This window comes from Mus pahari, chromosome 5 (genome assembly GCF_900095145.1).
Source record: "Mus pahari chromosome 5, PAHARI_EIJ_v1.1, whole genome shotgun sequence".
NCBI lineage: Eukaryota > Metazoa > Chordata > Mammalia > Rodentia > Muridae > Mus > Mus pahari.
In genome coordinates this window covers 50798694-50815714 of record NC_034594.1, presented here as the reverse complement: position 1 = coordinate 50815714, position 17021 = coordinate 50798694, and the positions used below count along the sequence as shown (strand labels likewise).

The 17021-nt window shown below is 46.6% G+C and overlaps 1 protein-coding gene across 1 annotated transcript in view; it reads left to right on the top strand.

Annotated features, from left to right (window-relative positions):
- The window catches only part of Mreg (melanoregulin), a 55853-nt gene that overhangs the window by 11186 nt on the left and 27646 nt on the right, over positions 1–17021 (top strand). The window contains exon 2 of the mRNA XM_021199358.2: positions 10974–11133. Coding sequence (XP_021055017.1) covers positions 10974–11133 — 160 coding nt within the window. The remainder of the gene's footprint in view (positions 1–10973; positions 11134–17021) is intronic.

Here is a 17021-nt window from a genome sequence, read left to right as displayed (position 1 = left end):
GGCAGAGGCAGGCGGATTTCTGAGTTCGAGGCCAGCCTGGTCTACAAAGTGAGTTCCAGGACAGCCAGGGCTATACAGAGAAACCCTGTTTCGAAAACAAACAAACAAAAAAGGGCTCTTGTTGCCATCATTCAAGAGAAGCAGGGTGCTGCCTGTCCTGTATCAATTGGGAATGTTGCTCTGTGCCTGCCTACGTATGACCTTAAAACTATCGGTTTTAGTATCGATTTTAGGGTTAAGGTAAATTCTAGTGAGCGGGAAGTCCTGTAGATGTGGGTTCTGTGGGTAATGAGGATCAATGTACTGATAGCTCCGCTTGACCCTTGAGAAACTGAGGCACAGAGAGCTTCAATAACGTGTGGAAGGTGTGCATAGGCCTGTTACGTTTTGTTGTCATTGTGAGAGCAGAGCCCTTCTCGGATGCAGTGTTTGTGAGGCTTGTCTCCAGCTGCTTGTATACTGTGTACTAGAAATGGTGTTTTGAGTGTGAGACTTTCCTTGAGTTGTGGTAGCCAGGGGTCCAGAATCCCTGAGCTGCTTTCCCTGTTCTGAGGTCAGAGATGACCTGTCAGTGTAGAGGAAGGACGGGGCTGAGGGAGGCTCATGGCATCTGAAGGGGTCATCCCATACTTAGAAACGTATCACTTCTTACATGTGGGAGTTTCTCTTTTTACAGGCTGGACTCACATGACCTCTGAGTTGACCAGATTACATTCACCCTTAGAAGGGCTTACAGATAATGATGACGTTGCTGAGAGCTTCCAGCCTGCGGTGGAGACCCAACTCTCCTTGCAGCAAGCACACTGTTGGTTTTGTGGAGCCAGGTCTCTGCAGATTGCGAAGAGTTAATTCACCTCACCCCTGTTCTCTGCAGTGTAGGCAGGCTGTGGCCTGCCTCAGCCCTAGCCAGAAAGTGAGTCACAGGAGTCACCAGAGACATGCAGGGTCTCATGAATCCCGTTCTAGGGCTGGCACATACACCTTCTCGAGACCTAGAGCAAAGCTGGAAAGTAGGGGCTCTTCCTGGAACAGGGACTCAGATCAGCCATTCACTGCTTACAGGATAGTTTTTCATTTGTTATTGAGATACTCTTAAAATATAGCTCTGACTGGCCTGGGACTTTCTATGTAGCCTGGACTTATCCAAAACTCATGGGATCCTCCTGCCTCCTAAGTGCTGGGATTAGAGGCATATTACCACCACCATGTGAGTGTGGAGGTGTTTTGTCTGTGTCTCATGTGCTTGCTTGATGCCCAGGAGGGCCGGGGGAGAACATCACATCTTCTGGAGCTGGACTTGCAGGTGGTTCTAAGCCACCACGTGGGTGAGGGGAATTATCCTCAGGATAGCAGTCAGTGTTTTTAACTACTGAGCCATCTCTTCAGCACTCACAGGGATGATTTTCAAAGGTTTTCTCCCCTGGTCCCTGTTCTCCTTTTGTGACTTGTATCAGTTGGTCATGTGACCCTGGAAGGTCCCTAGAAGGTGACATTTCTTTCAGTTAGTCATGTGACCCTGGAAGGTCCCTAGAAGGTCCCTAGGTTTCCTGGAACTGTCTAAATGTCTTGGAGTGACTATATCACTTCACCCTTGGGTAAAGAGACTCTGCTTAAAATAGTTTATTCTGTTAGATATGTGAGAATTTTTAGTTGGGCTAATAAATATTTGAACTGTCGCAGTTATATACTATACATTCTATTCTTTTGTTTGTTTGTTTTGTTTTGTTTTTTGAGGCAGGTTTTCTCTGTGTAGCCCTGGCTGTCCTGGAACTCACTCTGTAGTCCAGGCTGGCCCCGAACTCAGAAGTCTGCCTGTTTCTGCCTCCTAAGTGCTGGGATTAAAAAAACATTAACATGTGTGTGTTTAAATGACATTACAGACCAAAGACATTGAAAACTGTAGCCGCGGCTTAAGATAAGAGATAGGTGTCACACATCCTCTCCCTCATCATATCTAGTCTTTCGTCAGAGTCATTTCCTTGTATTTCTTTTCAGCCTTACCACCTCTCTATGCACCTTATAGACTCAGCCTAGTTTTGCCTTTAAACCTCACACCCCTGGAGTCAAACCTTGTGTGTCCCCACACACCTCACTCCGCTCGCCTGTGGTGGTGAGCTTGCTTCATGGTTCTTCCTGCTGCACGATCTGTATTCTAGTACACTCACTCTTTCTACTGATGGGCTTGGGAGTGGGTCCCAGTTTAACGCTATTAAGCATGTCTCTAAGGTCAGCACAGACCACAGAATTATCCATCCTTTCCTGTGGCCCTCTACTGGTCCTGTAGATAAGCTAAGCAGGGCCTCTGTGAATCTCACCCTCCCTGCCTAGCTTCCTGCATGGATAGCTCTCACTTTATATTCAGATCTCCACCCCGTCGTTTTATCAGACAGTTCTTCCCCTGACTGCCATGTCCCCTTCTCCTGTCCCCTTCTCCTGCCTGCTCCTCCCCTCTCTCTGAGCCTCTCAGTGTATTTCTTCATAATCCTGGCTGTCACCTGACAGAAACACATGTGCCTATCATCTGGTCCTCCCACAAGACTCTCAGCCTGATTTTCGTTAGTTCAACCAGTTGAACAATGTGAACAGTTTTCTTGGAGCCCAGTGGCAGCCTCAACTCTGTTTGGAGCCCTGTGGGTTTGGGAAACAAATGTTCAGTAATTTAGCAAATATTTATTAAGTCCCTCTTGTGTGTCAGGTACAGTGTTAAACACTGGTCGTAAACCACTGTGGCTGGGACCTGGTCTTCATATGTCTTCTAATGATGGTCAGCAAAGGACACAAGAGACAGCGAATATAATAAGTAAATTGGGAATTATAGGTATGCAGAAAGAGGAAGGATAGAGCCAAAGGGGGAGGTGTGGTCACAGTAAATTGGTCAGAGCAGGCTTCAAGAGCAGTGATGTGTAGCAGGGTGGATCGGGAAGAGGCAGCAAGTGTCTGAAGGAATCCGGGGTGGGCAGATAGATCAGCCAAGGCAGAGGGATAACGTGGCCTCACTTACATTTTTGGAGAATCAATCCTGTTGGCTTTTGGATTAAGAACAGAAAAACCAGCTTGGAGAAATGGCTCAGCTGTTCACAGCTCTTGCTGCGTTTGCAGAGGAACTGGGTTCGAGTCCCAGCACCCACCTAGTGGCTCACAACTATCTGTAACTCCACTTTCAGGGGATCTGATGCCCTCTTCTGGGTTTTCTGGGCAGCAGACACATATGTGGTGCACTTAAATACGTACAGGTAAAACACTCATGCACATAAAAAAGAAAAAGTAACCGCCACAGGGATTCTTACGGCAGACCTAAGCAGCCACCAGCCCCCTTGGGGTGCAGGGCTGTGGGCATTCTTTCGAACATAGAAGCAGTAGGATTTTCTGATGCACTGGAAATAGGGGTCAAGGGATTCAGGGTAGCTTTGTGGTATTCATCTGAGCAACGTGAAGATGGAGCTGCCATCGTGGGAGTGGGGAGGCCACTGGCAGCAAGGTCCCTGTTTGTATTCTGTAGAGGTAGTGCTGTCTGTTAGACATCTCACTGGAGGGAAGAAGGCTGACACTGGGAGAGAGATCCGGGTGCTGACTTAGGAACTGTCCTAATGTGGGTAGACTTTGAAGAGGGCAGGAGTCCAGGCAAGCCGAGGGGAGGGGGTGGATGGAGCCTCAGCCTCCTGAGCCCTTCCCAAGTCTCCTGGAGGGAGTGGACACCGTGCTGCCCTGCTGGCTTTACAGGATCTCAGCCTTGGGTTCTCATCCTTCATTTCCAGGGATATCACATTTAGTCATGTGTGACCGTGGGCCAGCGCCCAGAAACCCCCATAGCGTTTAAATGAGCAAGCTTTAAACTTGAGGCAACGTGTTTATGTGTTTTAGAGACAGGCTCTCATTATGTAGCTGTGGACATTTTGGAACTCACTCTGTAGACTAGTCTGAATTTGAATTCAAAGAGATCTGCCTGCCTCTGCCTCCTGGTGCTAAGATTAAAGGTATATGCCACTGTGCCTGCCTTGGGTAGCAGATGTTTAAACACTGGATCAAGTAGGTTTTTAAAAAAGAAGATAAAAGGCTAGACTGTCTTAGAAGTGGAGAAAGGACGGAAGAATGAAGAGGGAAGGAATTGGAGGAAGAGAGGACAAAAGGGAGTGGGAGGGAAGACAGGAGAGAGAGTGAGGGGAGAGCTCCATCACAGAGAAGGGCCACTAAGGGACTGGCCAGGCCCTAGCTGGACAAGGAGGCCTTGGGCAGAGCAAGGGAGATCACACAGCTCCTTGAGGTCTGCCTTTCTAGACTCCGGCTTCGTTCCCTTCCCTGGTCTTATATCAGCCATTGCTGACCCAAGGCCCAGGATCAGAGCGGTGAGGTCATTGGAACTTCTGGCCTGCAGCCATCCTGTACCTGAGGTATCTTGTAGCTCTTTTCAAAATCTTCTTTTTACACAGGGCCCTTGGCCCTGGGGAGGAACCCCAGGCTTTCCCTGTAAATGGCTTTCATGGTGACAGGCACTTGGCAACCTTGTGCCCAGGCAGACTTTTACCTACACTGTTGAAAGAAGACTCCTGAGCAGTTTGGGTCTCGTTCCCTGAGGTGAGGGTAGGATGAAAGGCAAGACCTCTCCCCTTTGGGAGTGAGAGTGGCGTCTGCACACGAAGTGTAACATCTGAGCAGCTTCTCAAATGTCCAAGGTTCATTAAATATTTATTATCAGCAGATGGTGGCCAGGGGCAAAGTGGCCGCTCTCACTTTCTTTATAACCTTTCAGACTTGGTTTATAGGAGGGAGGAAGAGAGGGGGAAGCTGCTGGCTGGAAGTCCCCTTCCTTCATGTGTCCTCCCAAGACTCCTAGGGCTCCTGCCCCCCCCCCCCCCAAAGTTCAGTTCACACGCCTGCCCTGCGCACGCACGTCATGGACTGGGCCTCACAATGATTCCCAAGCTGCGTTTCCTCAGGTGTTTTTGCTTTATTCTTCTCAGTCTGGGCTCTCCTGGCTGCTTTCAGAGTAAAGTAAATTGACAGTTGCATTGCTGGAGTCATCCTAGAGCCTGTGGCGAGCAAGACTGAGGACTCAGGAGCTGGCCAGACAGACCCATCTAGTACTCCTAAAGAGCTCACAGCCATGGTTCTCTCTGAACCCATTCTCTCTCTCTCTCTCTCTCTCTCTCTCTCTCTCTCTCTCTCTCTCTCTGTGTGTGTGTGTGCACACACATGCACTTGTGTGGGTGCATTCGGAGACCAAAGAACAGCCTTGGTGTCATTCTTAAGGAGCTGTCCATCTCTGGGTTCCCTTGACGACTCAGAACTCACCAGCAGGCTGGGCTGGGATTACAGCCTCACCTTACCATGCATACCACGCTCCAGAGGCAGCCAGTTTTCCCGCTGAGCTATCCTTCCAGCCCCTTGACCCCCTTTTGGAAATCATTGCTAGAATAATCACTTATTTAGGGGCAGGAGTCCACCTTCTCTCTGGTTCTAAAGAAGATTTAGTAGTACTGAAGACCATGGCCACTTGGGTCCTGCTGGGGAGATGTTGGGGTGGGGTGGGGTGGGGTGGATGTTGCTTTCCAGAGACAAGTGGGCTCAGATGGGGGCATCTGATGGAGGAGGGCGTCACCCCGGAGAGTTCACTCAGGGCAGCTCCCGTAGGTCTTTTCCTGCTTCCTATTGTCTCCTGAGTATCAGTGACTAGGCAGAGCTTGAGACTCTCCATGGGCCAATTTCAAAATCGTACCCTTAATTAGAACTCTGTAGACCCTCCTGCCTCTGCCTCTGGAGTGCTAGGATCAAAGGCACGTGCCACCGTTGCCTGGCTGAAATGTTACTTTTTTTTTGGGGGGGGGGGTTCGAGACAGGGTTTCTCTGTATAGCCCTGGCTGTCCTGGAACTCATTTTGTAGACCAGGCTGGCCTCGAACTCAGAAATCCGCCTGCCTCTGCCTCCTGAGTGTAAATGTTACATTTTTAACCTTCCTATTATGTATCTCTCTAGCTTACAGATTAAGTAAGCTGGCATCTAACATTGGATGAAATAACTGCGCGCGCGTGTGTGTGTGTGTGTGTGTGTGTGTGTGTGTGTGTGTATGTATGCGTGTGTGAAGGGGCGGGGCAGGAGATGTGATGGGACAGACAATTCAGTCCCTAAGAGATGATTGCCCAGCCTTAGGGCTAGGGGCATCCAGTTACTGTCATTGAGTAATTGATCCCTCTTAGGGGATGAGCTCACCATGAGGCAGTCTGTCTGTGAGTGAGGCTTCTGTGTTCTGGAACCTGTAAGTCTAGGGAATGTTACAGATGTCTAGGCTGGCGTCAGGATCCAGAGCAGGATATTGTAAAAGCTGACAGCTGGATGTTGCACCGGTCTGGAAAGTACCTTAGTTATCTTATCTTCATGCTTTTGGTCTTGAGGGATGAGATAGGTTAGGCAAATTCAGTGCTAATCAACTCTGTATTGCCAGATTTTCGACAGACACCCCTTAAATGATTAACATGCTCATGTGCAGACTAGAACAAGAATCCAATCTGAAGTTTTAAGACAAAGGAGACAAAGGAAAACAGAGCACACCAAGCTTTATCCGGCTCGCGGCTGCCCATTGGGCATCCAAGAGAAGGGTTAGCGCTAATGAGCAAACCAGTCTCTCAACTCTTGTTGTGACATGGTTGCTCAGTGACTCCCAGACAAGAACCTCACCCGGGAAGATTGTCGGCCTTTCCTCAGAGACGTTTAGCTTTTAGCTATCAAGTGGGATAGTGACCCTCACCCTTCCTGTCCCAGGCGGCTGTGTAACAGGAAGAGTGGAAAGAATCCTTGATACAAGTGTGGAGTCTAAGGTGCCATGGCTTACAGGCTGTAAGAGCTAGTAGGCAAAAGGGACCCGGCTCAGCCACCACGCTCCTCGCTGCCATGTTGGTGATGGACAAAGCCCCTGAATCTGTGAACAAGCTCCCAATTAAATGCTTTCTTTTGTAAGAGTTGCCTTTGTCATGGTGTCTCTTCACAGCAGTAGAACCGACTAAGGCACACAGCCCTCCTCATGTGACAGTTGATTGTGACACTGCCCCCAACTAGGCAATTTCCTTATTCCTCCTCGAGAGTTATTGCTCTACCACCCTTTGATCTGACCTGTCATAGCTCACGGGAACAGAAGCCTGGACTAGCATCGTCCCGAAGCCTGATATCAAATCACCCCACCTCTTCACTGTATCACTGCAGTGTGTGGGTGCAAGAGCTTGAAATTCCCTAGCCTGTGGGTGCTTGAGGCCTCCCAATGCTGCTGCCCTTTCTTGAACTGTTTTTCCCCGTGGGGTTCTTTGCCCTCGCAACTCGCTCCTCCGCTCCTCCTTTGGGTGAAAGGCTGATGTTGTCTCCATAAGAGCTCCCAAATTTCCTTCTTTCATGCAGTTGATCACTTTTTCCTCTCTGCTCTCGTCATTCTGTGCTGTAAATTGTACTTATCTTCCTGTATTGTAACGGCACATGCACAGAGTACTCAGGTATCAAAGTCTGTGATTTTGATACATAACTGCCAGTGTCGGTTTGCATGAATGATTGAGTTCAGCATGCTTATTGAAGTCTTTTTGCACAGAGCACCAAGGCAGCTTTAATCTTAGCCCCCTCCCCTCCCCTCTCTTTGTTTCTTTTGAGACAGGGTTTCTCTGTGTAGTCCTGGCTGTCCTGGAACTCACTCTGAAGACCAGGCTGGCCTTGAACTCACAGAGCCCCACCTACCTCCCAAACGCTGGGATTAAAGGCTGTATCTAGCGATCTTACCAGCACTGTTCAGTACTATCTAGGTCCTATGCTGGCTCAGTGGCTGGCCTCTGATTGGCTTTGGCTCCAGCAGCCTCCTCNTTTGGTTTTTCGAGACAGGGTTTCTCTGTATAGCCCTGGCTGTCCTGGAACTCACTTTGTAGACCAGGCTGGCTCCAAACTCAGAAATCTACCTACCTCTGCCTCCTGAGTGCTGGGATTAAAGGCGTGCGCCACCATGCCTGGCTCCCTCCTCACCTTTTGCCCTGGCTTTCTTGTGTGGGTCCTGGCTGTCATTCCCATCGCTGAGGACTGGGTTGGCAGCCTGGGCTACACCTGCTCACTCTCGCCCCAGGGTACCTCTCCTTCTGGGCAGCTCTGCTGGTTCCCAAGCTGGTGACTGGCTCTTGCTTCCTGTTGTATGTGAAATTTCCTTGATGCTAGCTTCCGGGAGTGTCATGTTTGTGGACCTCTTGACGTTTGCCTTCAGCCTACCTGCCATTCACCTTCATCCCTCCTTCCCCAGTGCCATTGTCTGTTCTTCTGGATGTCTTCTGCATGTTTTCGTTTGCCATGCTCTCATGGTACACACCCTACATGTGCTTGCTTTCCTGTGCCCATTGGACATTCTAGTTCTGCCTCAGAATGGTATCACTCTGCATCCTGGTAAGTCAGTCATAGCTCAGAGTGACTCTGACTCCCCTCACCCCCTTGCAGCTGTCTCCCACCTAGTTCAGCTCCAGCACCCTAATTCTGCTGTACGGAGCCATGGATGGGACAGTCTTCGTCAGCTTCACGCTGGCGTTCAGATCCTGACATCTCTTATCTCTCACTTGAGTTATCTGAATTGCTTACGTTTGGATGTGTGCACTTATTTTGGTGCTAAGGATCAAATCAGGGCCTCTCCCACACCTCATTACATCTTCATTTTCGCCTTCCTCTTTTTTTTTTTTTTTAATTATTATACATGGGGTATCTCTGTGTAGCACAGGATGGCCCAAGCTTGCTGTGCCCATGCCTAGTTCCTCAACCACATAGTTTAAAAAAAAAAAAAATCTCTGGAATCCTTTCCTGCCGTAGCTCAAGCATTCCCCATACTTTACCTGGTTTTTAAGATGCTAATTGTTCATCACTGTCCTGCCTTCGCTCAGGAGTCAAGCCTGTGCGAACCTAGAAAAGGGTTAGGTGCGTGATTGAGTGTCTCTAGCCCTGAGCTTCCTCCCCAGCTTCCCTCACTTCTTCCAGTGTGTGTGTGTGTGTGTGTGTGTGTGTGTCTGTCTGTCTGTTTGTCTGTCTTTAGCCCTGAGTTTTCTCCCCAGCTTCCCTCACTTCTTCCAGTGTACCCACCGAGTTTCCTCATGCACCTCCCTTGCTGGCAGCTCTCTTGTTACCTGCCTCTTTACAGTTCTAGCGTGGTTTCTCCATTTGCCTGCCCAGTATCTGCTGCCAGCATCCTAGATGTGCTCTCCCACTGCCCCCTTTACAGCACTTACTATAGTTTTTTTATTAGCCATGTGATCACCCAGTAGCAATCTCCTATTCTTCGTTTTACTGCAGACTGGAGACAGGAGTCACGTCCATATGCCCACAGATTTACTGAGTCCCATGATTAAGGTGTAGTCACCCTTCATACATGTTATTACATGAAGTGAGCTGCTCCAGTGTGGTTGACTGTCCTGTCCTTCAGAAGTTAACTAGGGCTATGTACAGGCATGTCCTGTGTGTGATGCTTCATCACCAGCCTCTCCCCAAGGCCAAGCATGGGTATACTTTATGAAGGAAAAATCATGAAACGAGAGTATGGAACAAAGACTGAACTTTCCTTTCTCTGTCTGTCTGTCTGTGTTGTGCGTGAATATTTATATGGGCATACATGTATGTGGGAGTGCAGGCATGTAGGTACAAATGCATGTGGAGACCCAACATTAATGTCAGGAGATCATCTCCTTCTGTCCCACCTTTTTTGATGAGGCAGTCTCTTAGTCAAACACAGTGGTTGCCGATATCACATGGCTAGTCTTCCCAGCCTGCTTGCTGGAGGGATCTTTCTGCATCTTCTGAGGCTGTAATTACAGGTGGGCTGCCAAACGCCCAGCTTGGGGTCTGGAGATTTGGACTCTGGTCCTAACCCTGGTGCAGCAAGTGAGGTTTTTGTTATTGTTTGTTTTTCTATGTAGCCTTGGCTGCCCTGGAACTTGCTAGGTAGACCAGGCTAGCCTCAAACACATGGAGATCAACTTGCCTCTGCCTCCTGAATGTGGAATTAAAGATGCACACCACTACACCTGGCTCTAATAAAAACAAACATGCATAGGTGTTTTGCCTGCTTGCACCCTTCGAAGCCAGACAAGGGTGTTGGATACCCTGGAACTGGAGTTAAAGATGGCTGTGATCCTCCACGTGGATGCTTGGAACTGAACCTGCTCCTCTGGAAGAGAGCTAGTGCTCCTAACTGCTGAGCCATCTCTCCAGCCAGGAAATGTTTTAATCCACTCAGCCATCACCCCAGTCTACAACTGAAATTCTTAGTCCTTGATCATTGAAAGTATATGGTTGTGCATACTTGTTGTTTAGGGTTTAAATGTTTTCTTGGGGATGTCTCTTCCAGATAACCTGGATTCAATTCTAAGCATCCACATGGCAGCTCACAATTGTCTGTAATTCCCATTCCAGAGGATCTGAAGCCATCACACAGATATACATGCAGGCATAACACCAATGCACATAATTTTTCTCTGTCTGTCTGTCTGTCTGTCTGTCTGTCTCTTTGCCTGGATTTATGTCTATGAACCATAAGTGTGCCTGGTGCCACAGAGGCCAGAAAGGGCATCAGATTCCCTGGAACAGGAGTTAACAGATGGTTATGAGCTGTCATGTGACCTGAATCCTGGGTTCTCTGGAAGAGCAGCCAGTGCTCCTAACTACTGAGTCATTTTCCCAGACCCAGGTGTATTTGTGTGTGTGTGTGTGTGTGTGTGTGTGTGTGTGTGTGTTGCTAGGCACCCATCTTGCCATCCCTTTTTGGCTATTTTTAAAGTGATTAATTAAGTAAGTAAGTTTGTTATTGTGTTGTGTTTATGCTTAGTTATTGACAATAACTTAGACCTTTCTGTTATAGATAAGTTATATGTTTTTATTTATATTGTAAGATTTATATATGTTACATACACAGTATATAACATAGTATATAACATATAATACATACATATAACAAAATCCTTACACTTTCTTTCTTTCTTTCACAGTGGTAACAATCCGTATTCCTCTTTTGGAGCAACTCTGGAGAGGGACGATGAGAAGAATTTATGGAGCATGCCTCATGACGTGTCCCACACAGAGGCAGATGATGACAGGATCTTGTATAATCTGATAGTCATTCGTAATCAGCAGACCAAAGACTCAGAGGTAAATCACTTTCTGACACCTTATGATGAACAGCTTACTATGCACAGAACTGGCTATTACAGGGCTGGGGCTGGCATTGACTCTGTCAGTACAGTGTCTGTTGTGCAAGTGTGAGGACCTGAGCTTGATACCCAAGAGCTCACATAAAAAAGGTGGGCATGGCAGCACTTGCCTGTTATCTCAGTGCTGAGGAGGCCGAAACACAGGAGGATCACTGGGTCAGCCAGTCCAGCTGAATCCATGAGCTCCGGGTTCATTGAGAGGTCCTGCCTCAGAAGGTAAGGTGGAAGGCTGGAGATGGCTCTGGTAAAGCACTTGCTATGCAAGGCTGTTGACCCTGAGCTGGGACCCTCAGAACCCATGTAGAAGTCACATGAATCTGTCATCCTAGCATGCCCCTGCTGGGAGATGACAGCAGAGACAGAATTGCCAGAAGCTCGCTGGCCTGGAAATACACAGCAATGAACAGCAAGAAAGACCTTGTTTCAAACAAGGTAGAAGCAAGGACTGATGCTGGAGGTTGTTCTCTGACTTACACACATACACACACACACACACACACACACACACACACGCACATATGTGAGTGTGGTGCACATGTGTTCACACACATACACATACACAGAGCCAAGGTGGCAAGCATCTAAGGACGTACTGTTAACCTCTGGTATATGTACACACACTAAGTAAAAAGCAATAGTAATTGCAGGGAGACCAGCAGGAAAGAAAGACCGGAGCATGACTATACAGCCAGGTGATGTGCTCCAGGACGATCAAGAAATCTTTCTGCCTCATTCTGCTTGGTAGTAGGGACTCAGCCTATAGGAGGCTGTAATGGGAAATGAAGGACATATTTTAGCAGTATACATTAATACTGGTTAGCTATGGTTAATCTTGATAGATTTGCTTGATAGCCCAGTAAGACACATTTTGAACTTTTTGGTTTTTTTAAGATTTATTTTTATTTATTTCATGTATGTGGATACACTGTTGCTGTCTTCAACCACACCAGAAGAGGGCATTGGATCCCATTACAGGTGGTTGTGAGCCATCATGTGGTTGCTGGGAATTGAACTCAAGACCTCTGGAAGAGCAGTCAGTGCTCTTAACTGCTGAGCCATCTCTCCAGCCCCATTTTGAACTTTTATCTTAACAGTTACACATTACATGCTGACAGTAATGAATGCTGTTGAATGGCAATGAGAAGGGTGGCTTGATAACTTACATCATTCATCTCTTATTTTCACAATGGTTTAACAAACCATGGTTAGATAGTTCAGATTGAAATGTGAAGGGCAGTTTGCATTTCCACGAGTTCTGAGTTAGCAGGACCTGCGTCATTGGTGTGTGTGTGCCCTTGCAGCACCCTGCCCAGCTTTTAGGAGTGACTTTAGAAGGTGCTTTGGTTTTGATGTGATTTGATTGCCTTTGGTTAGAGTTGGAATGGGGAAAGATGGCGTTTCTCTGGTTCTGATGGGCTAGAGCTTTCTCTTGGTATTTAGCATCTCATTAGGACAGTGTTTCTCAATCTGTGGGTCAAAACCCATTTGGGGGAGTTCAAACAACTCTTTAACAGGGGTCACCTAGGATTATCGGGAAACATAGATATTTACATTACAATTTATAACAGTAGCAAAGTTACAGTTAGGAAGTAGCAATGAAATAACTTTATGGTTGGATGTTCACCACAACATGAAGAGGTGTATTAGAGGTCACAGCATTAGGAAGGTTGGGACCCACTTTAATTGGAGGGTGTTTGCTGCTGAATCCTGCAGTTCTCTTGGGGGGTTGGTGGGGAGTGCTTGTCTCTGTCTTCTGAGTGTCTCTGCCTTTGAAATGACAGTTCAGGAGGCCATCAGAGCTGCAGAAGGCTCTCCTCAAGTGCAGCTTTCGACGAGCCCTGCATGATGTCCACCGAGAGGAGTTGGTTCGTTTAGTCTTGCTCAAGAAATGAGATTGAGCTTTACTCTCGGAGACAGTTACTATGACAAATAACCAGATTTGATAGTTACTACACATGAAATGATTTAAAATATCTGTTCATAGGGCGTCCCTTTTTGAAAAAAAAAATAAAAGTAATATATGCCTAATTTAAAAAGCTTGTATTTTGTTTTAAAAATTGAAATGAAATCATATAAATTACTCATTTCTCACAGATCGGACTGTAGATCATATAGTCTTATCCACCTTGCTTTTTGTCCTTCTTAATGTGTTGTAGATACATTTCCATTTCTGTATATATTTGTTTTTTCTCCCTATTGCTTTTGGAGACTGGTATTCTGTTGAATTTACTACTGTTTATTCAGTGGCCCATACTGCTATTGAGGGTAATCCTTTTTTTTGCCATTAGAAGCTACACTGCAGTTGATGTCTAGATAGATTTGTAGGATCTTCCCTGTTTTTTTTTTCTTTTTTTCAGGAGTTGCTGGGTCATAGCATATGTATTTAAAATAGAAGCTGGGGGGGGGGGCTGGTGAGATGGCTCAGTGGGTAAGAGCACCCTACTGCTCTTCCGAAGGTCTGGAGTTCAAATCCCAGCAACCATATGGTGGCTCACGACCATCCGTAACAAGATCTGATGCCCTCTTCTGGAGTGTCTGAAGACAGCTACAGTGTACTTACATATAATAAATAAATAAATCTTAAAAAAAAAANAAAAAAAAAAAAAAGGAAAGAAACTGGGGGTGCTAGAGAGAAGGCTCGGTGTTTAGCAACCCTGGCTTCTCTTCTAGAGGACTCAGTTTCTATTTCTAGCACACATGGTGGCTCACAACTACTTGTAACTGTAGTTTCAAGGGCTCTGATGCCTGCCTCTGGCTTCCATGGGCACCAGGCACCTGCATGGTGCACATACATACATGGAGGCAAAATACTCATACATATAAAATTAAATAAAATAAAACAATTTAAATGGAAACTAGAAGAACATTTCAAGGTACAGAATGGAGGTTGCAGTCTGAGATCTCACCAGGGAATAGGTTGTAATTTTAGTGAATGGTGTGGTCCCCCCTCCCCGACGCCCCACCCAGCATCTTGAATGGTGTTAGGAACTCATGCTGCCTTTATGGGCACAGTTGCTAAGATCCAGACAGCTGCTTGCCATGCTGAGTGTGTGGGGCCTAAAATTTTGGACCGTTTGCTTTTTAAAGTAAAACTGAAAAAATGTACATTTTCATATGAAATAGCCAGATTTTTAAAAGAACTCATATTAGAAAACTTGCATGCCAGGTGGTGGTGGCACATGTCTTTAATCCCAGCCTTTGGGAGGCAGAGGCAGGCAGATTTCTGAGTTCGAGGACAGCCTGGTCTACAGAGTGAGTTCCAGGACAGCCAGAGCTATACAGAGAAACCCTGTCTCAAACAAACAACCAACCGAAACCAAAACCAAAACCAAAAACAGAAAACTTGCCACCTAAGCAAAATGTTAACACATTACTGCTGCATAAGGACATATAGGGTACTTACTGTTGCTACTTTGTACAGAATGATTGATTGCACACTGGACTAACCATCGTTTTTTATGAAGATGAAGCTAGCAAGCTGGAAAGCTGGTATTTTAAGTCTGAACAAATTTTATACTTAATTACTATGCTCATAGAGGAGAACATTGGTACAGATTGTAATAAAACAGGATTTGAGTTTTGAAAGAAAAAAATTCCACCGAATACAAGGAATGCTAGATAATTTTGAATGTGATGTTTGGAAGGAACTGAACTGTTTCTCCTTGAGTGACACCAGCACCAAAGACTCCGGAACATTGATACTTAGAAGATTCTCTGAATAATGGAAAATGATTTCAGAGCAGTGTGTGTGTGTGTGTGTGTGCGTGTGCGTGCGTGTGTGTGTGTGTGTGTGTGTGTGTGTGCGCGCGCGCGCGCTTGCGCGCGCACTAGCTACAGTCTCTGCGTTAAATCTGGGGCTGCTGGAGGAGAAGTACAGAGGCTTCCTTTACTCCTGCTGAGGCTGACTTTGCTCCAGATGGAAAAGGATGCAGAAGAGGACATACATACACGATGAAGGAGAGGCTCCAGATTTAACTTGAAGTGACAAAAAGTGTGAAAAGTAATATCGTTTGAGTCTCACAGACAGAATTCGCCTGCTTTTATTTATGCAAGCTCTCAAGCACTAGTGGAAACCAAATTCGAGCAGGAGAAATGACTCACTGACAGCTCTGCAAGCGGTGGAAAATGATCCTTTGAATGATGCTGAGAAATGCTTCACGTTTGACTGAGAAGTAGCAAATAGTCTCATGCTCATGTCAGTAAATCATAATCCTTATGCTCTTCTTGATATACTCCGTAGTTCTAAGGAGCTTAATAATTGCTAGTGATTTACTATCGATGCACCTGATTTATTCATTTGTACAAGCAATAATAACTATACCGATTTTATCGAGCATAATAATACTAAAAACAGTGCTTAGCGCTAGGCTCCTCTTTTGTGTGTGTGTGTGTGTGTGTGTGTGTGTGCGCGCGCGCGCGCGCGTGTGCATGTTAGGATACCCTGGTAACAACTCAATAAGTAAGCACAGTTATTGCTTCCATTTTAAGCAACTTACTCAAGGCCACATACCTGTTACATTTAAAGCCAGGATTTGAATCTGGGCTTTAAGAGTCCCAGGACGTAATACGTGGGAGGAGCAGACACCACCAGTGCCTAAATTCAGACTTAGATCGGGTTTCAGAGAGCATGAGCAGAGACGCGTTGAAACCAGCACAGAAAAGGCATTTTCACGAGTAGAAGTTCCATGCTTGGTGGGAGGCCGGCGACCACATTTCAGGAAGTATGTCTCAGCTTATGGTTTTCCATGGTGACCGATGCTGCTCACCGTTTGCCAAGTCCTGCCAACAGCTCTCTGAGGACTGGGTACTTAATTCTTCAGGGCTGGGAGTAAGTCCAGAATCTTGAACTTGCTAGGCAGGTGTTCTGCCACTGTGCCATGTCCCCAGTTCAGATTTGACACTTTTGATTAAGAAAATTCATGTTAAATGTCAGATCATTCTCCTCAGTACTTTTAAAGGCATAATGGATGGCAGAAATTCTGTGCTTACGTTTTAGGCTGAAAAGTAACCACATGATCAAAAAATGTATGCAGTTGTCACGATAGGAACCTGCCAACTTGTCACCTAGGTAGTATTTACACATCAACAGGTGCCACACGGTCATCAGATGCTTATGTGCATGGAATAATCCTGTAGAAACCACATCGGCCCAAACCCCAGGGGAACAGCTAGGTAAGTATTATTAGGGTGGTGGTTTTTTTTAAATGTCAAAGACAAAATCATAATCATAGCAAGAGGACTATGTTCTGGCACCCTGTTAGCGGGCATAGCACACAGTCTCTGTAAGGTTTAAAATAGAGTCTGGCCTGCCTTAGGGGCTATTTCCAGTGTTGAATCCTCTGCTCAGGCTATCATGTCCTTGATGCAGAAAGAGCAGAGTATAGTTGATTGGGATATTTGCAGAGAAAGAAAGGGCTGACCTGATCGCAGACCAGGCTCCTGGAGGATCCTTGGAGCGCCCGCCCGGACACTTGGGTTTTCCAGTTGGGTTCTGCATTACTGCCCCAGCAGGTCTCCAGAGTTGGGCAAACCTCATCCTTTCAGGGACACCTGATTGCCTGCACATGGCAGAGCATTACCTAGTGTTGGAGATTGGACTGAAAGTCACACCAACCAAGAAGGCACAAAACAACAGGGGGACGTTTAAGCCGTTCTCTAGATAATTCTGGGTTCTTTCAAATCCTTTTTAAGGGGGATTCAAATAATCAGTGTCTGAAGGCATTCTTTTTGTTTGCTCTTTTGAAGTGTTGGGGTTCAACCTAGAGCACTAGCCAGTTGCTCTAACTCTGAGCCAAGCCCTTGGTCCCAAATGCCTCAGTTCTGCAT